Below are 22,933 nucleotides of genomic sequence, written 5' to 3'. Positions count from 1 at the left end.
TACATCATTGAAGTCGTACCCGTATTGAACGCATTGATGCAATGATCCTTAACACTTATTGTGTGAGACCTGTAACAATTTTTCATTGCAGGTCCGTGACGCCATTTTCAACCAATGTTCATTACTTGCATTGGTGTAACAAGTTAGGTAAGGCCATGGCAACTTAGATTAGGCGTCATTTCACTTCGAGTGCTTACTCCTATTATGCCTTTGACGTCGTGAATTTCTTATAAGCCTACATGGGCTACTCTTACTTGCAGTGATCCCGATAGTTATGATTCACAACGCGACGATACTGACCGAGCTTCCTCCGTACGTATACCCGATAGTTTCTAACAAATTGTACAAGCCCGCAATCGTGTGCTATATACAAGTTCTGTTGGCTATCAGTACTAAGTGCATGTTATGGCTGCGATTTAAGCTGACGCGTATGTGATATGTAAAGAATTTTTTATCTGCGTAGCCTAATTACTATGGTTGGGCAATGGTATAAAAGTTATAAACAGAGATAAGGTGCCTCAGAAAGGCTGGCCTGTCGAATCGTTGGCCAGTTGAGAGCGGTCGCGCGGCCCCTGTCTGGAATGGTATCCGCGGTGGGTACTGAGTATAGGCTGGCCAAGGGCTGATAGGATCGTGTGCGCTGTGTTCTCGCCGCTTAGTTCGCGTTCAAGGGAGAGGCAGCATGACAGGCAATTCGCGCGCTACTGCTACTCCTTCTATTCACGCCAGCGTTTTGACAGTGAGTGTCCGCGGTCACGGAGTGAGATGTTTTCATGAGCGCCTAGGCTCGCGTGACACCATGTTTCTTTTATTTAGTTAGTAAGCTAATGTTTAAAAGCTTACATGGCCGATAAATCTAGTATCCTTGCTTCGTATAACTGTCTAATAATTTTCTATCGCAATCGATGGTTCGCCTTCTGGCTGAAACTGCGAAATCTTGGGCGAAAAAACCCATTCGCAAGACGCGTGCAGAATATACTGGAAAGTTTGCAATTGAAGTGCAATGACATCGCCTCCTCCTTTCCTCACAGTGTGTATGCATTCAGCACGATAGGTGCCATGATATCGATCAAGTTTATGGAGGCTATCGTGTTCACAGGTGAGAAAGTGAGTTGTTGAATTTTGTGCTGCAGAATCATCCCAGGTATAAATGAAATGTTTTGAATAAATAAGGCAAGTAGCGTTGGTAAAAGAGAGCCGACGCACTACATTGTTCTACTAGAGCGTTATGCTTATATAAACATCATAGTTTCCTTCCTACAACGCATGAGATATCAACCCAATCTTTATATAAAGAAAATGCGTTCGCGTCAGGACAATGCCAGTCTGAACTGTTACTCGCCGATGTTTCCAGTACATCACTATCTTCACAGCACCACTTTGCAAGCCTTCGATTTCGCGTTAGAAACACGAAAGATTTTATGGTTGAATAAGACTGCATTGTACCTGTGAAAAAAAAAAAAAACGTTGGTTTCTGGTTTCAAGGCTTCAATGCATAATCAGTTTAACAGCACCGGGCTAAGCGTGGGTCACATTAGTCGAGATTTCAATTCGAAATGTTTATTTCAGTTGCGCTCCTTTTTTTCATTAACGGTCAGCAAACTGTCAGAAACCGTTTAGCTTGATCCTTTTCTTCGGTAACCTAACTGCGTAACCTTTTCGGGCAAACTGTTGCCCGGCTTCGCTGCACCAAAGGACTTCTGTCTGTCAGCGGTTTCCAGGCAGCCTGGGCCAGAATGTTTTTAATTTCGCACCAGCACTTAGGGCAAGAGCAATTAATCTCCACCCCAATGGCTACGTCTCACTGCGGCCCAAGCAGAGGCTGCGGGTTTGGTCAACGGAGCAGCTTACGACGAAGCCATCGCGAACACTGGCGGCAAACATGCGATAGGAGGAGTCTCATTCACACTAGGCCGAGAAGACATCGATTTTGGTGTGCCGGCTGTTGGCGACATCGTTTTCCTTCCTTTAAACCGTTGGCCACAGCGTTTTCCGTCCTGAAAACTGCTGTCCCCAACAATCGGCAGACCAAAATGGGTGTTATGTCGGCCTAGTGTGAATGAGCCTTTGGCGTTATTGATGACGCCATTTCCACCAGCTCCCGCAAACCACTACAAAAGATGGCTGCCACATACAAGAGCTGCGTTTTCTGGTATAGAAGTATCAAAATAAAGACTTCGATTAGGCGTTCGGCTCGTGAAAAGTGCATATTGTAACGCTTGAAGAAGGCGAAATGCTGTTATCCAAATTCGTCGCTCTTTGCCTGGAGTCTTCTCCTACATTGAAATAAAGATTCCACAATTTGCATAGCAAATGGCGGCGGCTTTTCTGCGACCAAAGATGGGGCATAATGCAGAACTTGCGTCATCGTTACGCACTGCGTGCACTCTTAACTGAGAAGGTACTGACACTTGAACTTGGGCAAATTGACAGATCACAGTCATGAGGGATAAAAGACAATGAGTAGAATTAAAAAATTATTTATTGCGCACCTAGCATTAAGCCTGTGTGGCATTTGGTTTGCGTGAACTTTTCCCGTGCCTAAATGGGAAGAAAAGTATTAACACGGCAGCAGATTCGTGGATCTTTTTCTATAGTAGTGTTGGTAATATCGATGATTCGTGGACCATCGTGGATTCGTGGATCTTTCTTATAGTAGGCTTGGTAATATCGAATGATTAACTGATGAAATGTATCCCGCAAAACGAATAATCTTAATCGATGTCCACCTTTCATTTCATCTACTTCATCGATTTGACCTGTTCTATTAATCGTTTTCGAGAGTGTGACAGGAGTGGCGCGAAAATTTTGAAATCGTCCTGGAATGGCGGCGCAGGCGCAGTGACTGTGCGGCTGTGGTAAAGTGACTGTTGACTGCTTTTCCGAGTCCCGAGTGATGCCGAGCCGAGCGCTTCCCCTCTCTTCCCCCACATCGCACACGCCACCATGCCACCCAAAGCCGGAGGTTTGAAATGGCCTCGCAATTGAAGGCATACTGAGCAACCCAGTCACTGATCGTCGTACCACTCCCAGTCTACTAAAGACGTGGTACAGCATGTGCGTCGGCTTGCAGCATGTATTTCACATAGCCAAGAAGTTCATACCGATTCTAGCAAATCTCTAGCGTCTCTCGCATGCTGATTGTGTGGCCATTCAAAGATGGTGTCGGTTTCACCCAAACAACCCAGCCAAACATCCCAAATGTTAGCAAGCAAACATGCCTTTTTCATAAATGGCCGCCTTTTTTTTTTTGAGACGCTGGCCAGTTGCAATTTGCTCTTCAAAGAGACAGCACATTTGTAAAGTGAACTCCTGAACAACACTTTGCAATGTGGTGAACGAGGGTCAAAGCATGGACACGGGACCTCATAGAGGGCCGACGTAATGCTCAAGCATTTCTCTCACACTTACTGCTAAATCACCACTCAATTTGTTCGAAGAAAACATGCCCTCGATTCTAATCGCCTTAATTTTTGCAGGTGCGTTTATTAACGACCGATTGAAAATTCAGAACTGGCACTCAGAGTACACGAGGAAGAAATTCAGCGACGTGGTCAACTGTACTGCAAGAAACGTTGACGCGAACGCATGTCGAAGTGCTCTACTACAGGTGAGGTTTGTCGTGCGATTGCATCTCTTCGAATTTCTACAATTATTGTGTTTGGGATTTCTACAAGTATTGTGCACGTTGATTCTTGACTGAGTGTGCGTGCTGTTTCTTCCCGCGAGAACAAAAGTACTAAATGTATTCACATCGATAAAGTGAAAGTTGGCTCGGGGTGCATTCAGTTCCGATACCAACACGCGGGCCTTCTATTACTTTGGTTGACGCACAAAGCAGTAATACCGTACGGTTGCGTTCAAAATATGCTGCCAAGCGTTGTCAGTGGTCTAGGGACTCCAAGGCCGCACTGCATCACCAACTTACGACAATTCGAGAAGTAAGCGCTGTTCCAATGACTAGTATTTATTTATAAACCAATTTTTTTTATGTTGGCGCTGCCTGTCTTCAGCCCCTTCGACCACGGACACCACGTTTCAGTTAATACTGAACGCTGCAGTAAGTCGCCCGTTGTAAAAAAAAAAAGAAAGAAAGAGAGACAGGGAACAAGAACAGGAAAGTCATAAATATTTGGCAGCCTGTATAGCACAGCATGCACAAGTTACTCTTAGTGGCGAATGCTGCTAGTAAGACCATTTATTTTATTCCATGGGAGGTAAAACAAGTTGACGGCCACTTTAGCGTATACGCTTAACAGGATGGAGGCGAAAGGCTGCGCGCTCATGACACATTCCTTAAATTACATAGACATTCTCATTTGAACACGTTGTGACTTCCTATTACGTGTTTTCTCTTTACTTGTTCTCGTTTTGGGTCGCCCAGACATCGCCAGTGGTTCTGCGTCGTTAATGGTACGTTAGAACGGTCGTGGCAGGTCTGTGAAGACCATTAAGACACATACGCAGGTTCACTGAATCACTTTTACATTGAAACACCTCCTTCTAAGGCCACCTTTTATATTTTTTTTACTACCTCCGGATAGAGCATCAAGATCTTGTTCCGGCAGTACCAACTTTGACGTCTTTTGAGCACTACTATATAACTGCCGCTTGGAAGCTTCACAAATTCCATTTCCTGGAACTAGCCCAAGAGAAGGGTGGGCATCAACAACCGCCAGTGTCATGACTGTCGACCCCCGGCAGTGTTTTGCATGTCTGAAAAATGGGTCCAAGCACAACTTCGACGCGATTTTAGAAATGTATCGGTGAAGGTAAAGTTGCTTGTGGTGCTTACAAATCGTCGCATCGTCACCCAGGCTTCTTTTTGAGAGCAGCGCAAGAAGACGCTGATCTATGGCGGTCAAACGACGCACAGTTGTCATTTGCTGCTCGCTGCAGTAATTCGTCTTGTGGCAGTTCCTTGGGCCGAAAGAGCATGGCGGAATTTCACTTCCTGAAAAACAGTGCCAAGCGTGCCTCTAAGCCTCCGGAAATAAGCGCGTCTTAGCTGCACTGCATTCTATTAGTCTCCTTGTCTAACATTTTTAATTTACTCACATACTTTAAAACATGCAGCACTGTAAATGAGGTCCTTAGCAAACTTCAGTCTGTTCACGAAAACATCATGCAATTGATGCATGCATTGCATGAAATGGTGCCTTCAAATATAAGTCTCGTGGGAAAATCTGATTCAATTCTAGCTGAACTTTGCAAACATTCCAAATCGTAAGTTATTGCTAGAAACATTCTCTTACCCTTATAGTTGGAAGGCATTGATGCTGAAAGGCATGGTACCGAAGTTTGGATTTCACATCCATTCTGTAGATGTTGGACTGAGTCCTGGAACTTATGCTTTCCGATGTCATTTCGTTGCGACGTCGTTTGTACGCATTCCATTGAAAGCCGCTCAAAGGAAGCCTTGTCTGCAGCCTTCTGTGTCTGTCGACTGATCAGACTATTCTGATCTGACAAACACATAAATATAGATGTAAGGGTAAACAAAAATTACCGGAAAGATTGAGGAAAGCCGCTTTTGCCGCGTTTTTCAGCAGCGAAAGAGCGAAAAACAAAACAACGTTGAAATTTCCATATGCAAAGGTTATATATACTAGCCTCCGTCTGCTGGGGGGCAGACGATCAGGAGACGAGCAGACGACGGCGCACAGACGATGACGAGCAGACGACGAGGAGAGCGGCGGCACGTACGCAGTGCCTGCCTACTGGTGATATTGGTTGTTTACTTCAAAATTTGTTCCTTGCTTTAAACAAAATTTACTCGAATAAAAATTTTTAAATCAATGGCTAAGAGGTCGGTGCATATATTGAGCTATCTCACATACTTTTATCTGGAGGGCCTTAATACTTGAATTTGGCCTGAATCTCGCACAAAAGTAATTTTTTGCCAAATTTGAAGGTATTTTTCCCGAAAAATACATCTTTTAAAAAATTCAAATTATTTTTACCATATACTATAGCAGCTGGCAAAAAAGGATGAAAATTATTGTAGCTGAGAAAGTAAAACACTTTATGCAAAAAATTTCTGAATATGCAACTTTTTCTGCTTTTTTTACTCAACCAAATAAATGTAGAAAATAAAAAAAATTATTGAGTAATGACTTCATACGAAAGAAGGATGCCAATAGAACGCTCTAAAACAAAAATTATAATTGCACCTAGTTTCACACATGAATAAAAAAATTTATATCCAACCAACTTTTGCTTCCTTGCGGAAACTTCAAACAGCGCTCACGTGATCAAAAAATTTTTTTCGACGAAAATACTTTGGTGAAACCTTATTCACACAATAGCCATCTAGCCCAATTTTTTCAAGAAAATCAACGATGGTCGCTTTTTGGGCTTCGACGTTTCGTGTGGAATGACTCTTTGAAGAACTCATTCACATGGTACCGTCCAAATGGAGAGATCGGCTTGTTTATGAGTATCGACATGATGACTCTGACTTTCTGGTAAAACTATAGCGCACAGTTTATTGGATCCTCAATCACCAATTCACATTTGGCGGTAACTGTCAAGTCATATACTGGCTTCATCACTTCGTCAGGATTGATTTGAAGCTTTTGCAGTAATTCAAGGAGCACAGTCCAATGGATTTCGGAAGTTGACAAAGTCAGAAACGCTATCCGTTTACTAACTGACGAATCATCATTAAGACCTCTTGTTTGCGTCCATGCCAGTTGGTAACCGTATTTGGTATGCCAATCATGAATGGCAGGTCATGGTGTACAGCATTCACCACGAACTCCTTGTCCTGAAGCGGGTCTCTCGTAATGGCGTTTGTTTTCAGACCGCTTCGGAACATCATAGCCATATATAAAGCAACTCTGCGTCACATCACCGTCATCGTCATGTAAGGAACGTGACGAGGTGTTGCGCCTCTTCGATCTCAACGCCGACATTCAATTGATGTCATTGTCATAGGAGTCTTGGCTTCTCTTGGATAGGAGTTTGACTTCTGAATTGATCTTAGGAGCTTTTCCAAGATATATTTGCGGGAATGAGAGCTCGTCAGAATGTTCATCAAAGATGATATTCAATGGTTGCATTCCTTCTCCTGGCGCTATTTCAAGACTAGTCATCATCAGCAATCATTGTCTGTTGGACCAATGACATACTAATGCCACTTTGACTGGGTCATCGGGGTCGTTGTCCGAATCAGGTAGAAACTCGACATTCTCCTCCATTGGATCTTCTGCATTGTCACAGATTTCATCAAGTGCTTTCATATTCACTTGGATTCCATAGTATTTGTAAAGCTCCGACTGCATGAGGTACTGTAACCATAGAATGAGGTCTTGCTTCTTGACCATAACTTGCACATACGAGGTCCTTGCAGATCATACGTCGTTTGAAGTGCACGTGAATAGCTCTGCCGTTCTCAAGTCGATTGGGGAGCATTGCCACTGTCTCGGCGACGTTGATGGGAACGTTGGCCACAGGTCCAACGATAGAGAGTTTCCCAGCAATGTAGTGTAGTGGTCTTCGAATCTGCATGAACGGCACCCGAAATGCTATAAGCCGTTCACTGACCAAATTCAAATGAAGTCAATGATACGACTTAGAAGGGCAGACATACCCATTGCTCGTCAAGTAGTTTGGTATCTCGTCCCGCAATGATGATGCACACGTCCGGCAGGCTTGAAGCTTGCTTACGTCGTTTTCGGGAAAGTGCGCTTGCAGCAAAGGCAGTGATACAGGTTTCACTTTGGTCAAGTCGTTGGCAAACCACAACCTATCACACACACTGCACACACTTTCAAACGAATTGTACAGAAATGCTTTCTTGAAGCAGTTCGTCGCCACCACACAACTTAGACATCACTGTTCTGCTTGAATTTTTTTTTTTTTGCTTCGGCCTCCTCGCCTCGGCTTCACATTGTCGCATTTCAGCATCCTCCTGGCGCTTCTTCTTCGCCTCGGCTTCACGTTTTCTCAATTCCGCATCAGCGTGACGCTTCGGCCTCTTGGCTTTAGCTTCGCATTGATGCAGGTCGGCATCCACTTCACGCCGCCGTCACATTACCTCGGACTGCTTACTCTTGGATGGCTTCGCAGACAGGTGTTCCTTTTGCTGCACGCTGAGCTGACCACGTTTGCCTCTTTTGGCTGCGTTATTTGCATCTTTTGCCTAGTCAGCCGTGGCATACTTCCGTGGGCGACCTGCGCTTTTCACTGTAGGTTTGGGTAGTTCATCCTCCGAATACGTACTTTTCATCACGCGCCACAGCGCGTTGAGTAGGACGACACAGACTTCTGTCACCTTATATTTGCGTTAAATGACGAGGGTAGCTACATGGTCTTTTTATATCGCGCCATCTTCATTCTTGTAGCGCAGGCAGAATGAGAGGGACACGGAAGGGTACATTAGACGAACACACAGCGCTAACCTTCAACGACAGATGCATTTCTAGTTTTCACACGCGTACTTATGCTCCTCAAAACGCCATAATACACTTTTGCATTGCTCGGCCAATATAATCAAAACCGGGAAAGTCCACACGGCACAATATTCTTACCACACTGATTATTTAGAAGGGTGTCCATTCAACGCGAACAGAGATAATTGAGCTCTTTTATTGATAAGGAAATTGATGGCTCAATGGCGCATGAGTGACCAAATATGGCTATGTGAGTAGCTTCCGTAACCAAGCGCGTCATTACGAACTTTCTTCTACTCGTGATAACAGTTTCTTTTTTAAATGTGTCTGAGACGTCACTTGAATTTTGGTGTCATAACGCTGGACGGTCATTGGATTTTTCGACACATGTGCCATCTTAGGGTTTCGCCCTAATATATACCGCATCGACGCCGATTAGGGTAAGAAACGTAAGCCCAGAAGGTTGAATCATCTCGCTGCTAGATGAGCTTAACAGGCGTGTGCTGCGAAATCACAATACTAGTTCTGTTGCAACAAAGAAACAAAAATAATGTTTAGGGACACTCAAGAAAACGGGCTAGAGCGGGAAGAAACTACCCTAATAGTCGAATGCTGAAGGACAATGTCAGCCGCGAAAATTACGCGGAAGCAATTATAGACTCAACTGGGTGGGCATTAGCACAATAACATGAAAACTTCAAAAATAACTTTTGCAGAACACTTACTATCGAATGCTTAAACCTCGTTGTGAACGAAGTGTCAATATGTCTCATTGCGGTTAGTAATATGCAGGCGCTTGTTGTTCAACTGCGCTGCTTTTGTGGACATGCCTGTGAACTTTATTATTCTCCCTTTTGGGCAGGAATCAGGTCACCTGCAGCACACTTGCATTGTAATTATCACGATCTCTTGAAAAATACAACTTCCATGCCTCATGACCTGCATATTCACGCAATTCATATGAGAGTATAGGGCCCTTTATAACGGAACATACGATTCCGCAAATTGAAATCTCGGGCTGATAAAAGTGGGGGTTATTAAACAAATTATGGTGGTTTACGTGCCAAAACCACGATCTGATATGAGGCACGTCGTAGTGGAGGACTCTGGAATAATTTGGACCACCTGGGGTTCTTTAACATGCACCTAAATCTAGGTACACGAGTGTTTTGCATTTCGTCCCCATCGAAATCCGGCCGCCGTGGCCGGGACTTGATCCCGCGACTTCGTGTTTAGCAGCGCAACACCATAACCACTAAGCAACCACGGTGGGGTGTGGGTTAGGGAGACATACAGAAAATGATAGCATAGAATCAATCAAAGATGAATAAAATCTTTTATCGAGTACCTAAACTTATGCAGCCAATCGATTACGATTATTCGAATAAACGTAGCTCAGAATATGAAATACTTTTACGTTTCTATGCAAACGGAAATACAATGTTTGCGAGGAGTCCGCTAGTAAAAAAGAAGCAGAACAAGGATTATTTACGCTATTTATTACAGGCAGTTAATCCTGTTCGCAACTGGGCATCCGGTCAATTGAGAAGCTTGAATATAAGAAGCAATTGCTTTCAATTTTATGTTGCAGCATTGCAAATAAAACAAGAAAGCTACAAGTCACCAGACGCACGTGTTTTGAAGGAAAAGACATTCTGGGCTTTTACGCACGAAAGCCATGTACTGACCTTCAGATCCACCGTAGAGGGTAACTACCCGGTAAGAATGACTACGCGGGGTATTTTCACGTTCACCCAATGCATGATGCGTGAGTGCATTTTCAAGCTTCGCTCACAAGTTTCGGTGGCGTTGTCGTGGTCACACAAAAAAAAAACAGGTTGCTCCCAAAGTAGCTGTTGCAGCTGCGCCGGCACCGGATCACGTGACGCGCGCGGTTAATCAGGGTCGTTTGGTGTGTCGCGGAGAGCGAAAGGGAAGAAAAGGAAGTTGGCGCGCGCTCCGCTGGGCTTCCCTTGCCTCAGATCAGTCTCGGCGTCCGGATGGGAAGGCTCGCGTGCTGCGTTCCGCCGAGGAGCAGGCTTCGTTTGAGCAACGGCGGCACGAACACGGTCGGTAAAGGGTTCGTCGTCGATGTGGTGATTCTAGCATGAGGGCTTCCGAAGCAGAGGCGAAACGTCAGCGAAGAGCTGCGGATCCCCAGTTGTGGGAGCGCGATGTTCAGGCCAAACGTCATCAAAGAGCAGACGACCCAGTGTTCCCGGAGCGGGATGTTGAAGCCAAACGTCAGCGTCGTCTTGCCCTCCAGGAACCCCACAACGGTGGTACACGCCTCGGCAACGTTAGGGCCAACTTCCCCGGTGCGACGGCCAGGTTTCAACGCAAGTTTCTCAACCGGAACTTCGGAGCCAGTTGCAGTGCGTGTTACCGGTTGTGTTTCGAGCACAATGTGGTACTCGCCAATGCAGTTCGCTGTGAGGAACACCGAAGAAACACACGACAAGCTTCGCATACCCCGATTTTCTGGTAGGGGAAGGGTTGGTTTTTTTTTTTCATTTCCCGTCCGCCGAAATGCCACTGCCGCGGCCAGGATCGAACTCGCGACCTCGAGCTTAGCAGCCCAACGCCATAGCCACTAAGCTAATGCCACGGCCGTGCGTGGAAGGACAGAGGTATGTTCTACACCACCGCACATTATTTTTAAGCGATGCAATCATAGTGGGCCTCACAGAATAATAAACAGAAACGAATATAGCAAAATTTCGAAACGACAATTTTCTGACTCGAATACAGATCAAATATCAAGAAATATTTTATTCGTAATCAAATTTAAAATACTCGCGCACACCTAAAACGATTGCTTCAGTTTTCACAAACAGAAAGATTGGGCAGCTTGAATGAGAGGGTCATAAATCATACGGAACCTTTGCAATAACACCAGTATTCTAATTCGTTCGCGAACGCAAGGGTTATGCTTTCTTATACGAGCATTTTCACTTACGCACGCCGTGTAAGTATCCGGTCACTTCTTTCCACCAGTTCTACAACACTTATCACTATTTGTACACGGACGTCTTAAAATTATATCAGCGTAAAGCGCGTGGGAATCATGCCCCCGGGCATCATTCCCCAACAACTTCATAGCCCACTTCTTCACAGGCAAACCCCGATACACCGAACCATCGGTTACATTTTTACAGTTATTTTCTCTCAAGATTTCCTTGCATTATGAACTACTTTAGTGAAGCTGATGCCAAGCGGTAATATGTCGCATATTTCAAGACAATCAAGAAAGGCTTTCTTTAGCTAAGTTTTATGTGCAATTATAGTGGCCTAATCATCTGAACCCCACAATTTATGTGCCTTTACGGAACTGCAACAAACAATTTAAGAGCGCTGGATTAATATGGGCCAACGTACAGCCTAGAAGCGATGTTTCGTGCCAAGTCTGGAAGTGATTATGGTACGTGAATGATAAATTGCACCGTGTGGTGGTTAGTTATCGAACTACGAACAGTTGATTGAGCCAAAGATTCTTACTGCAGAGCCTCAGCTCCAGATTTTGTGTACGCTAACGTCCCACTGAAGGGTACTTTTATTGCAATAGAAAATATATGGACTCTCCAAGCGGATTTCTGTCGTCGTCGCCGTGAGGTTCCGTATAAAGTCCAACGGCGATAAAATCGTCGCCGCGCGCCGTATGCTGTATGTGCCAGTGAAAGCGCGCGACGGAAGCGCGTTTCACGCAGAGCGATCACACGATGGAGAGCAAGCACGACGTCTTCCGTCGTGCGAAAGGCCACGGGGGGGATGGGAGGGTGGGAGGAGAGGCGACATTTAGCTGCGGCACCAAATACGTATCTTGCGACCGGGCGCTAGGGGAACTGGCGATCCAATCTCCCAAGCGAAAGGAGGAAAGGGGGATTGCAGCTCGGGAGGGAGGGGTGTGGCTTCTACTCTGCCAGCAGCAACTGCGTACTTGTACTTTGCGCGGCTGAGCGCTGTCGCGCGCACCGTATCTTGAAATCGATCTCCATACGGCTCTTACCTTTGTATGCGCTGTGCTTTCGCCACTCAGTTTCCGTTGGAGTGATAGACTGCACGAACCTTCGGTCACTGCTGTCGCCGCGCTTGCTCACGCCAGCGTTTTGACATTGGTTGTCTGCGGTCATCGAGTGTGATATATTTATGTTTGCTTGTGCCCGCTGACACCGTGCTTGTTAATTCAGTTAGTAAGATAATGTGTCCAAGTTTATGGAGCCGATAAGTCTTCTATCCTTACTCCGTATAGCTCTCTACTGGTAAATTTACTATCGCAATTGATGCTTCGCCTTTCGGGCGAAACTGCAACTTTTTAGTTCCGCTCAGCGAATGTTTTTTTTTGCTTTCGTTTTGCAGATGGATTATCCGCATCTACTAGAGGAGTTGACTATGATGTCTGGTGGGCTGTCACTTGCATACAAGGTATTTAAAAGCATGAAAATGTGCAGAAATGACGTCACAGATACAAGTGATTTTTAAAGAAAGCGCGGGGCTTCTGGTCATCTTGACATGTTGACAGTCATGTGGCTAGTGTCTAAGCTCAAAGCCATAAGTGTCTTCCTCTATAACCTGTTGCTTAACTTTTAGCAGCGAGCACTATAGAAATTGTTTTTTACACATTGGCAAGCCTAAAAGATGACTTCTGACCAAAATGGCTTTATCATTATATTCGTCAATTGTTCTTGCAGGGATACCTAATATTCATGGCCAAGTACGAAGAAGAGTTTGTGAACTCTAACATTCCTGACATGAAGCTCACCTTAAACCAATATTTCTTTCTGCAGTTTGCTATGGTACGTGTTGACATATATATCCACAGCATGACCGGTTGTTCTGGGATAACCAGCCCACCATTAAATGTGCCTAGCCGTTTTTATTGTTTTCCCAAAACTGACATAATTGCGCTCTACAAGAGAACTGCATATTTAGAGTGCAATTTGCTTATTAGCCGCGGGATTGGGCAAAGCTATACAGTGGTTGCGCAGTAAATGTGGAAACATATACGCAGGAACGTAGTTATTTCAAACGTACTGTGCTACACCACTGAATGTCTTTTTCCTTCTCTCACACTTTGAGATAGAAATTCTGTTCGACTTCTGAAAATGCAAGCACAAAACCCGACAAACGCGGACACGCAACATTCCGAACTTTATTCCTCATCGTTCTATTCGATATGCATATCCATTTATTTTACTTTTAATTGGGTCGATTGAAGAATTTCACTATTTTAACGAGTGTAACACTATTTCTTGTAGCAATATTTGCCACTTTGTGTTTATTTATTAAAACCATTGCATTTATGTTCTAGTTTTTAATTATGCAGTATCATACCCCTAATCTATTGCCTACTCAACACTGTGCGCATTTCTTTACGCAGAACTTCTGCACGACGAAGCGAAAAGAATACAACAGTATGCTGAACCTGACAGGCTTAGACAGTAAGCTTCGGTGAGTAGTCAATTTTTTTTACTGCACACTTGCGTTGCCAATAAGTACTGATCAAATATACTTTGCTAAACAACAATGCTCTCAATTATTGCATAAATATGCATGAAACTTCGCGCACTGGCTCTTGCTTTTCATATTTGCCCTCGAGATCACGGGCATTGTTAGTGCAATACGGCGTAGCTAGTGCTTAGGTTGAAGTCCTTGGTTAGAAACAAAAGGCGAGGTACAAAACGTAATAAGCAGTGACAAGCAGGAACCACCGATAATGAGCTGGTTGTCACAGTGATGCAGCGTAAGCATAAACTGCTGAGACCGATCTGTAGACGGGCAGAGAGCATCGTGGCACTATGCATGAATAGTCGTCGTCGGAACATTTTATCCTACTTACCCTGTTATGGCTTCTAACAGCAGGACACTGTCCTTTGAATGGCTCGTCTCACTTTGCCATTGTCACACCACTAGTACAGCCCAATCAAGCAGTCTACACGGGCGCTTCGGTCACCTGAAAAGTAGAGTGGTTCTGTTCATTGCTAGCGATTGATAATGTATAAAATTTATTGTGCCTGGGGCCAGTGTTGTGGTGATTGCGGACGCTTTTGTACAAGCGGCAAAGCTTGCGCTAGCTTTGAATGACCGTTGGTTCGTTGGAATACTTTGAGCGCATCTCTTACGGTGGTATCACTGCGCAATCGTCGACTGCCCAAACTGTTTTAGAATGGATAGGTTGGCTAGCTGGTATTGCATTAGAAAACATTAATCGCAAGAAAGACATTGCACGACGAAAAGGAACCCACACCACCCGCGCTGAACGGGTGGTATGTGGTGGTGGTGTGCCTTGACTGCCCCGCAAGGGCATCCCAAAGTGTATTTGCAAGCATCCGGTCAGGTTAGTGCTGCGTGCTCCTCATTTTACGAGCTAAAAAAAAAACGATTCCATAACTTGTCCACCACTCGGTTAGCACCAATCGCTGTAGTCTCTTTAAAGAAATTAGTTATATTGCACCGGCAAATTAATACACTAGTTAGAGGGCTACCGTGATTTGGATATCAAAACATTTGCCTCACTGTAGTACGACGTAACGTAACACAGCAACAGCGAAGCTGTGCTCACATTGACAGTTTGCCTCCAACCCGGACAATATTGAACACTGCGAATGTCCCTGCTTTAGACATTGATAGTTTGACCGCACTCGCCGTTGATAAGCGCTGGTAAGTCAAATAATATTTCACCATATCGTTTCTGTTGGAACTCGCAAAGTGAAAGCATGCTTGTGATGTAAAAACTTGCCATTTGCCTGAATTTAAAACGAACATACGAAGAACAAAGCCCAACTTTGTAGAAAAGAAGTCGCGTTCTATAAAATCAAAGGACAAAGAACTTATCCCATCACGCGGATGGATCTGGGCGCATTTCACAAAGCTTTTTTATTCCTAAGTGCTCTTTCCCATTCGCCGGACGCCTTTGCTAATAGTTGGTCCAGCATCAGAATTGGTTAGAAATGTCTCTTACGAAAGATACTAGCGTAAGAACTGTTTTCTGAATACGGGCTCTTTCGTCTTCACTCCGAAGTGAAAATTTTGTGTTCAGAGGATCGCGGCTGTTCGTGAAAATGGAGTTAAAATTGGTCAATTCCCGAACTGGTCCACTCCCGAATTACAGATGTCCAGCAGAACTTCTGAAACCAATCAATGGTTCGCTTGGTTTATTTACTAGTCTGCGCACTTATTTCCATAAACATCAGATATCACAACCAGCAAATATTTTACTGTTCTATAAATAAATGTAACCACCAAATCTTACGTAACGTATTGTCACACTCCGGCGCCGATCCATATGCGCACAATGCAACCAGAATGCGGCGCCATGCAGCAAAAAAACTCTGGTAACGTCAAGGAAATAAAAGAAAATAATGCTTATACCCACTTCGCGTGACAAGATATACAGCGATTTTCAGGCAAGAATATTATACACTTTACAAAGGATTAGTATGCAGCCAGCGCACTACCACTCAAAATTTCTTTGCAGGCATTTTTGGTCTTTCTCGCTGTACTTTTCGCCAGAACATCTGACAATGCGTTGCGCTGTCCACGTCTATACTCTCCTGCTCTAGAGACATAAATTGAAATCACGCATGCAGACGTTCTTCAAAAGTAGAGCATGCCAGTATTGGAACATATTTCACCATTACCAGCAACTTTTAATTGAATCTCTCGAACTCAAACTGTAAATGTACTCTTTTGTTCCTGCAGAATTGTGGTTCCAATGCAAAGCTCGTTTCGAATGTCAAAAGACTTTGTTTGCGCTGATGCAAGTGTCCTTGGAACGCCTGACAAGTGTTCAATTTTATAGGAGCATATCATAGCAAGCTGTGCTACCTGGCCTGAGAAATTGGGAAAACAAAGTGAAGGTTAACCTGAAATAAATATTCTGTGAAAAAATGTGCGTGCATTGTGTTGTCATTTTTTTGCCATTTCGTATGCAATCCTGCTTATATAGTTGACTGGCCATAAGTGATCGGTGTATGTCTTCATACAACAGCCAGAACAATAAAAAAACAGTTCTGAGAAAATGCTCCGAGCCTCTTGATATTTTATGCAATTCTTTATTGTCGTGATGCCTTCTAGGTAATCATGATATTGTCCATTAGAATCGCTCGAACATGTGTTTTTTTAACATGTTGTAGAATACACTTTGCAGCAAAACCGTATTGAAGCCACTGATACAGAATTGTGCAATCATGAAGTCGCAGAGGGTACCTCGAGCAGAACCTAAGTCGCACACGAACAGCTTTAATTGAACTAATCAAGACGACGGCCACCACAAGTACAGCACAGATAAAATGCAGGGTTGAGATAGAACCTTGCTTCGCGGTGACTGGCCTAGAAAACTGATGATGATAGCTCCTCCAGAAGCCGCGAAAATTTGCACAATCCTCTTAGCAGCAATCACTAAAGACTACATGAGTATATTTCTGCAAAGGACTCTCTATTACAGGTACAAACACATTGTATACGTAAACCATCCATTTTCTCGTTTCTAAGCAGCAATATTCAGGAGCGACTTTTTTTTGAACTCAAGGACATCCACTTATAATTTTTTTGTTATTCTCCTTCATATGGATACTGTTAGGAATAAAGTACTGCACTATAATAATCGCAACGCAGGTAAGTTTTGCTGAAGGGATCTCACAATCCAACATGTGGGAACATCCGAAATTTCCCGCATCATTCGAAGCATTTTTACGCTTATGAGATTTGATAATACTCTACCCATTAACAAAGGGTACCCAGTGACCCAAGGTGGAGCGAAAGAGGTCACATACGGATTGACGGACGGACAGCCCGACCGATCCACCGACCGACCGCAATCTGGCTCAGTGCACAAAGAATGTTATTTGCATAAACATTGTACCGATAGCACGCTCTTTGGGACTCGATTTGAGCAAAGCATTCTTTGGTGCTTGCCAGGAACGCCATTCTTCTTTAGAGGCAAGTATAAACCACACGACGAAGTTGGACGCGTTTTTGCCAACAAATGCCCTCGCTCAACAGAAGTTAAAGGCAGCCCTCACGAAAAACATTACGGCGAAACTCGTCTCACCATTACTGTCGATGGTAATGTTATTAGCATTTCAGTTATATAATGACCAATCATATTTTTTAAGTCCCGTCTATTTAACACCTGTAGAGACTGCTGTTGCTTTGGCTATATGCGACGTGTTCACCTAACGCCGCAATTCGCTTGTCAAGGTCGTCTATGAGCATGGAGAGATAACGCGACGCAGTGGCGTCGATGGAAGACTAAGCAGGTATAAAGCCAACGGCATGACGACAATGGGATGACACCGATGGCACGACCACGATGGCATGATGACGAAGGTATGAGGACGGATGTATAATAGTGACTGCCTGATGACGACGCAACCTTGGCGTGACAACCGCTGCATAATCTCGATTGGATGACAGCATGATTACGATGAAATGACGAGGAAGCAATGACGTGGATTTATCGTCGAAGGTCGTGTGACGACGACGGGATGACAGCAGGCAGGCAAGAAGTGGGGCAGAGCCGGGCCGGGCGCGGCTCAGCTCGCCTCAGTTGGGGTGGGCGGGGCTGAAAACGCCTGAAGTAGGCAAAGAATGCTGATCGCTAAAAAAACTACTCGCACTTCAACGCCGCTGATATTTCGGCAAGACAGCATCCAGCAGAGCCCTGGCAATAAGGGTCCGTTCGATACACCTGCACCACAGTGAACCAGTTCACGGCGGTTCACGAGTTCAGAAATTGTTCAACTGAATTGCTGTGGTGCAAGCACAGCGCGACACTCCAAGCGAATGCCAAGGTGCAGAGGCGGTGCAGGCGTTATGTTTTGTCCGACTAATGTGCGCGGAGTTTCAGAGGGGCTGAATTGCTGGTATTATCGGCTTCTCAGGCATAAATATAGACACCGCGCTTGCGTATACATAGCATGACGCGCGTAAGGCGGGGTTTCAACGGCGCTTACACATGTGCTCTGTGTCGTCTACTGCGCTGCTGCTTCACACCTGTACGTCTGCACCAAGTCCGCACCGACCATACAGAGGTGGCAGAAAAATCTTGAACCAGCCCTCCACCTTGCCTATACCGTTTGAAACAAATGACGTGGTTCAGACGTCACCATGGCTGCACCGCTGAGAGAGCGAGAGAGAAACAACTTTATTGAAACAAAGATCGTGCTTGGTTACTGTGGGTGGAGCCCCTCTTCCAGGGCCCTACTGGCTATTGCGGCGCGCCGGGCCTGGTCGAGGGTCGCCAAATGGCTTTCCAAGTCCAGTTCGAGAGTCACGCCTCCCACGACCAATTGCTAAGGGTGTCGTTAAGTAGCGGCGAGACGGCGTCTGCCGGACGCTGCGTGCAATGGTAAGGGATGTGTTCTAGTGTCGGGGTGGAGTCGCACCATGGACATTTGTCGCTCTGTTTGGCGGGAAACATTTTGTATAAGTGTGGGCAGGTTTTTGTATTCGGCGCCAGTCCCTCGCCTGTCGCCTGTTGAGCTTGGGGCGAGGTGGAGCTTTGGTTCGTCTTCCTAGTCGTTGTGCCTCAAGTATGTCTCTGGGTATGCAGCCGGGCGTCGGAGAGGCGTCTGTTCGAGCGGTATGTATCGCGGCTCGGCCTGTTATACCTCGAGCCAGGCGATCCGCCCGATCGTTGCCTTCCACTGCGGTGTGCGCGGGACACCAGGTTATCCCATGGTCCATTTGAAGACTTGGTCCTAGTATGTGAAGAACCCTGGCCGGTAGAACTCCCCGAAGGAAGAGCCGGCAGGCGGCTTGCGAGGAGGAGGAACAAACTTTTGTTTAAACCAGCAGTTTAGTTGGCTACGTGGGGACATGGCGGTCTTGCCTCTTCGCCGCCTCGCAGGCTTGCTGGGTAGCCCAGAGTTGGTCGTCGAGGTGGGAGCTGCGCAGGGCGGCGTGCCATCTCGACGAGAGGGTCACGGTATTATTTGCCGGATATCGGTCTTTACATTCCCATAGCATCTGGGGAAGCGATGCTGTCTGAGCCTTACAGATCTTGCACATGTTACTATGGTAGGTGTCTGGGTATCTCCTGTGGTAACGTGTTAGTGAGGGGTACCTGTTGGTCTGTAACAGGTGAAGGGGGGTTGCCTGTGCTCTGTTTAGCTTGTGATGAGGGATGGGGAAGGGTCTTCTGTTGAGATAGAATGATTTCGTAAGGTCGTTGAAGCTGGTGAGGCGATCGCGTTCCGCGGGTGCACCTGCGCTGTCTCCGGCACGGTTGACAAGGCCTCGTGCTACGGAGTGAGCGACCTCGTTGAGGTTGGTGAGGTGAGGATGTACGTCGCCGGCGTGCGCTGGCAACCAGACGAGAGTGATTTGCTTTTCAGGTGAGTGAGGGGCTTGGTGTTGGATGCGTAGCGCTTGTTTTGAAATACGACCTTTGATGTAATTAGTGACTGCCGTGCTCGAATCGCTCATGATGGTATGGCAGTCCCAATCGAGGGTGGCCAGGGCGATGGCCACTTCCTCGGCCGTCTCGGCGTTTTGGGTTACGATGCTGGCGGCATGTTTGAGCGAGCCGCCTACTGTGGTAGCCGCGGCGAAGCGTTGCCCGTCTTGATATTCAGCTGCGTCGACGAAGGTGACGCCCGTGGTGTCGCCATAAACTTTAACGAGGGAGGCAGTCCTTGCCTTCCGACGTTCTTTATTGTAGGACGGGTGCATGTTTTTTGGGATAGGGTCGGTATGCAGCCAAGTCTGTACGTCTCGTGGAATTGGGTATTTGTCTCCATGTTGACGGTGGTAGGTGATGCCAAGTTTAGTTACAATGTGCCGACCCGTTTCTGTGAGGGTGAGACGCTTCAGATAAGACCGACGCTGTGCTTCGAATAATCCGTCGTGCAAGACAGCAGCCAGCACCCCGAAACAGGGAGTACGACACAAAGCTTCGCTTCAAGGAAGGAAGGAAGGAAAATAAGAGGCGAAAGGCAGAGAGGTTAACCAGGTTAAGTGTCTGGTTGGCTACTCTGCGCGGGGGGTTGGGGTAAGGGCAGAAAAGATTAGAAAACAAGAGAAGATCAAAAAGAAGAAAACAAAAACAAAAAAGAACAAAAAAAACACATCTGCCCGCACAATTCTATAGTTTTTCAGGAAGTCCTGTTTCTTTCAAAAAGCGTACTAGGGCTTTTAAAGCAGTTCGTTCCGACGTCGGCTGGGACCAGGGACCAAGAATTCTGGCTTCCGTAAGGGGACGGCGGTCTATCTTGTCGAGCTTGGTTCTGAGGACTTTCTTTTGTGCACTAAAACGATGACAATCACACAGAAGATGTGCTATCGTCTCTTTGCACCCGCAAGTTTCACAATCTGGACTTGTGGCCATTCCCATCAGGTAGGAGTACGCGTTGGTGAATGCTACTCCAAGTCTTAGGCGACAAATGAGAGTTACCTCCCGTCGTGGTAAGCCATGTGGAAGGCGGAACTTCAGATTAGGATCCAGGGAACAGAGGCGCTGGTTTTTAAAGTCTGTTGAATTCCAGTGGGCTAACGTAAGCTCGCGAGCAAGCGCACGGAGCTTTCTTGCTGCGTCTGTTCTGGACATAGGGATAGCGACGCAATCGGTACTGGTATGTGAAGATCGAGCGGCTGCGTCCGCTTGCTCGTTTCCAAAGATACCAGCTACAGGATAACCCGCTGTGGTGGCGTGGTGTCTTACATGTGTGCGTTTGTTGTTGTTTGTGTGTGTCTAAATGCAATGTAAGTAATGTTTGCATGACATTACTGATATTCCCATACCCTTGGGCTTAGCAGCGTACGCCTTGGCGTTACGCTGCTAAGCCCAAGGGTGCGGGATCAAATCCCAGCCGCAGCGGCCACGTTTTCATGGGGGCGAAATGCAAGAACGCCTGTTTATCGTGCATTTCATGCACTTTAAAGAACTCAAGGTGGTCGAAATCAATCCGGAGTCCCCCACTATGGCGTGCCTCATAATCATATTGTGGTTGTGGCACGTCCAAGCGTTAATTTTTTTAGGCTACAAGATAACTTCTGTTGTCCGAGGCTTCAAATGCCAACGGGTAACTGAACTGCGAAAATTGTTCGAACTGTGCGCGTTAAGCGCAACGGCACTCCCGTTGCGCTTGACGCCACACTGCACCCGTACGTCTTACACAAGTAACATTGTTAAAGAAGCTGACGGCGGGTACTGGCAGCTTTTCAGTCTCTTTGAGGTGCAGCCTCTGAAAGCTGCGCGGGCTTCCCTGAATTTTTTTCTTGTTTTTTTTTTTGCTTCAGACCTTCAAATGTTGTGAGCAACTGACACTACGTCTTTCTGGCATTTCTAAATCAGGTATCGCGAGCACAACAATGAAGGTCTGAACCCGGATTCGCAAAACGTTTCTCGCGTAAACGCCTTCTGCGATTGGCCATCACCGCGCTAGGCCGTCACCGCGCTTATCATCTCTTTATTGCAGAGACAGATCGCTGCCATAAGTGGTGGACGGGCGCTCACCAGCTTATGAGAAAATGATCCTACAGAAATTATGTTTTATCACTAGGGACCTTGCATAAAGAACATAGGAAGACAAATCAAGTTGTACATTTGCAGCTGCATGCGAGCTGCAGCTTCCTGAATTTTTTGTTTGTCATTTCAGGAATTAATTTGCATCGCAGTTCTGCCAAAAGTTTTCAGGAGTACGTGGCTTTTCTTCTCAAGCTGACATGGGAGTCCTGAAGCGTACTGAGTAGTCGGGTGCTCGTGTATGCTGTTCGCCGTCATTTAGTTGAGGTAATAAAAGAAGTCATGATGATGATTGTGAGCGTTTAAAGCAGGGCGCATATTCACAGTGCGGGATTAGACTGAAATCTGTATGCACACCGCCACTCATGAATCTACTTTGATTCGGCTTCGTTCTTAACTACGGCTGCGTTGTCAGTGCAGCTTACGGACTTCTTTTGTGATTTTTCTATTTATTCGGTGGTCGGCTGCAGTCACATACTCGTCACGATGCTCGGTAATCATCTACCCCGATGGATACCACGGCGTGCACATACGCCTCTACCCTTTCTATCGGAAGGTGGAAGCCTGCTTCAATTGTCGCAAGGTGGGCCACCGAACCGACGTGCGCCCTCATCCCAGACGCAACCGCTATTCCCGTTGCGGCGAAGACCACCCGCCGGCCCAGCAAGACGCCCAGCCCAACTGCCAGGCCCGCTGCATTTTTGTAGCGTCTACACTGGCCTAGCCAAGCCCGTTTCGCGCGACACATCAAGAGCCGTGCTGCGCATGCGCAAGGATCAGTGATGTCACACGGCTTGCGCACCGGAGCCACCGGAGCCGGCACCTCTCGCGCACTCCGCCGCCGCCGCGCGCGACTCACCGCCGCCGGTCTGCGCATTCCAGAGGAGTGACGTCGTAGCCGTGGTAGACGCACTGGCGCCGGCGCGCGCTCGCTGTGCAGTCGCCGTCTGACACTGCGCTGGAGCCGCTGCGCTTCTGACTGGCGTTTGCCAGTGTGGTGTAGCCATGGAGAAGGAGAGCGCAAATGCTGTTTGCAACGGCGGACACACCACAAACAGTTCGAACTGTAAAT

The 22,933-nt window shown here is 46.3% G+C and overlaps 1 protein-coding gene across 1 annotated transcript; it reads left to right on the top strand.

The window, feature by feature from the left end:
* The first annotated feature begins 1,037 nt into the window (after nucleotides 1-1,037).
* Nucleotides 1,038-22,585, top strand: LOC119444734 (uncharacterized). Its single transcript, XM_049664722.1, has 6 exons — nucleotides 1,038-1,099; nucleotides 3,480-3,610; nucleotides 12,753-12,818; nucleotides 13,085-13,189; nucleotides 13,774-13,844; nucleotides 22,480-22,585. Exons 1-6 carry the CDS (start codon nucleotides 1,060-1,062, stop codon nucleotides 22,583-22,585), a joined length of 519 nt encoding a protein of 172 aa, XP_049520679.1. The 5' UTR covers nucleotides 1,038-1,059.
* The last annotated feature ends 348 nt before the right edge of the window (nucleotides 22,586-22,933 follow it).

The sequence above is a fragment of the Dermacentor silvarum genome, chromosome 3 (genome assembly GCF_013339745.2).
Source record: "Dermacentor silvarum isolate Dsil-2018 chromosome 3, BIME_Dsil_1.4, whole genome shotgun sequence".
NCBI lineage: Eukaryota > Metazoa > Arthropoda > Arachnida > Ixodida > Ixodidae > Dermacentor > Dermacentor silvarum.
This window is presented reverse-complemented; position numbering and strand designations above follow the sequence as displayed.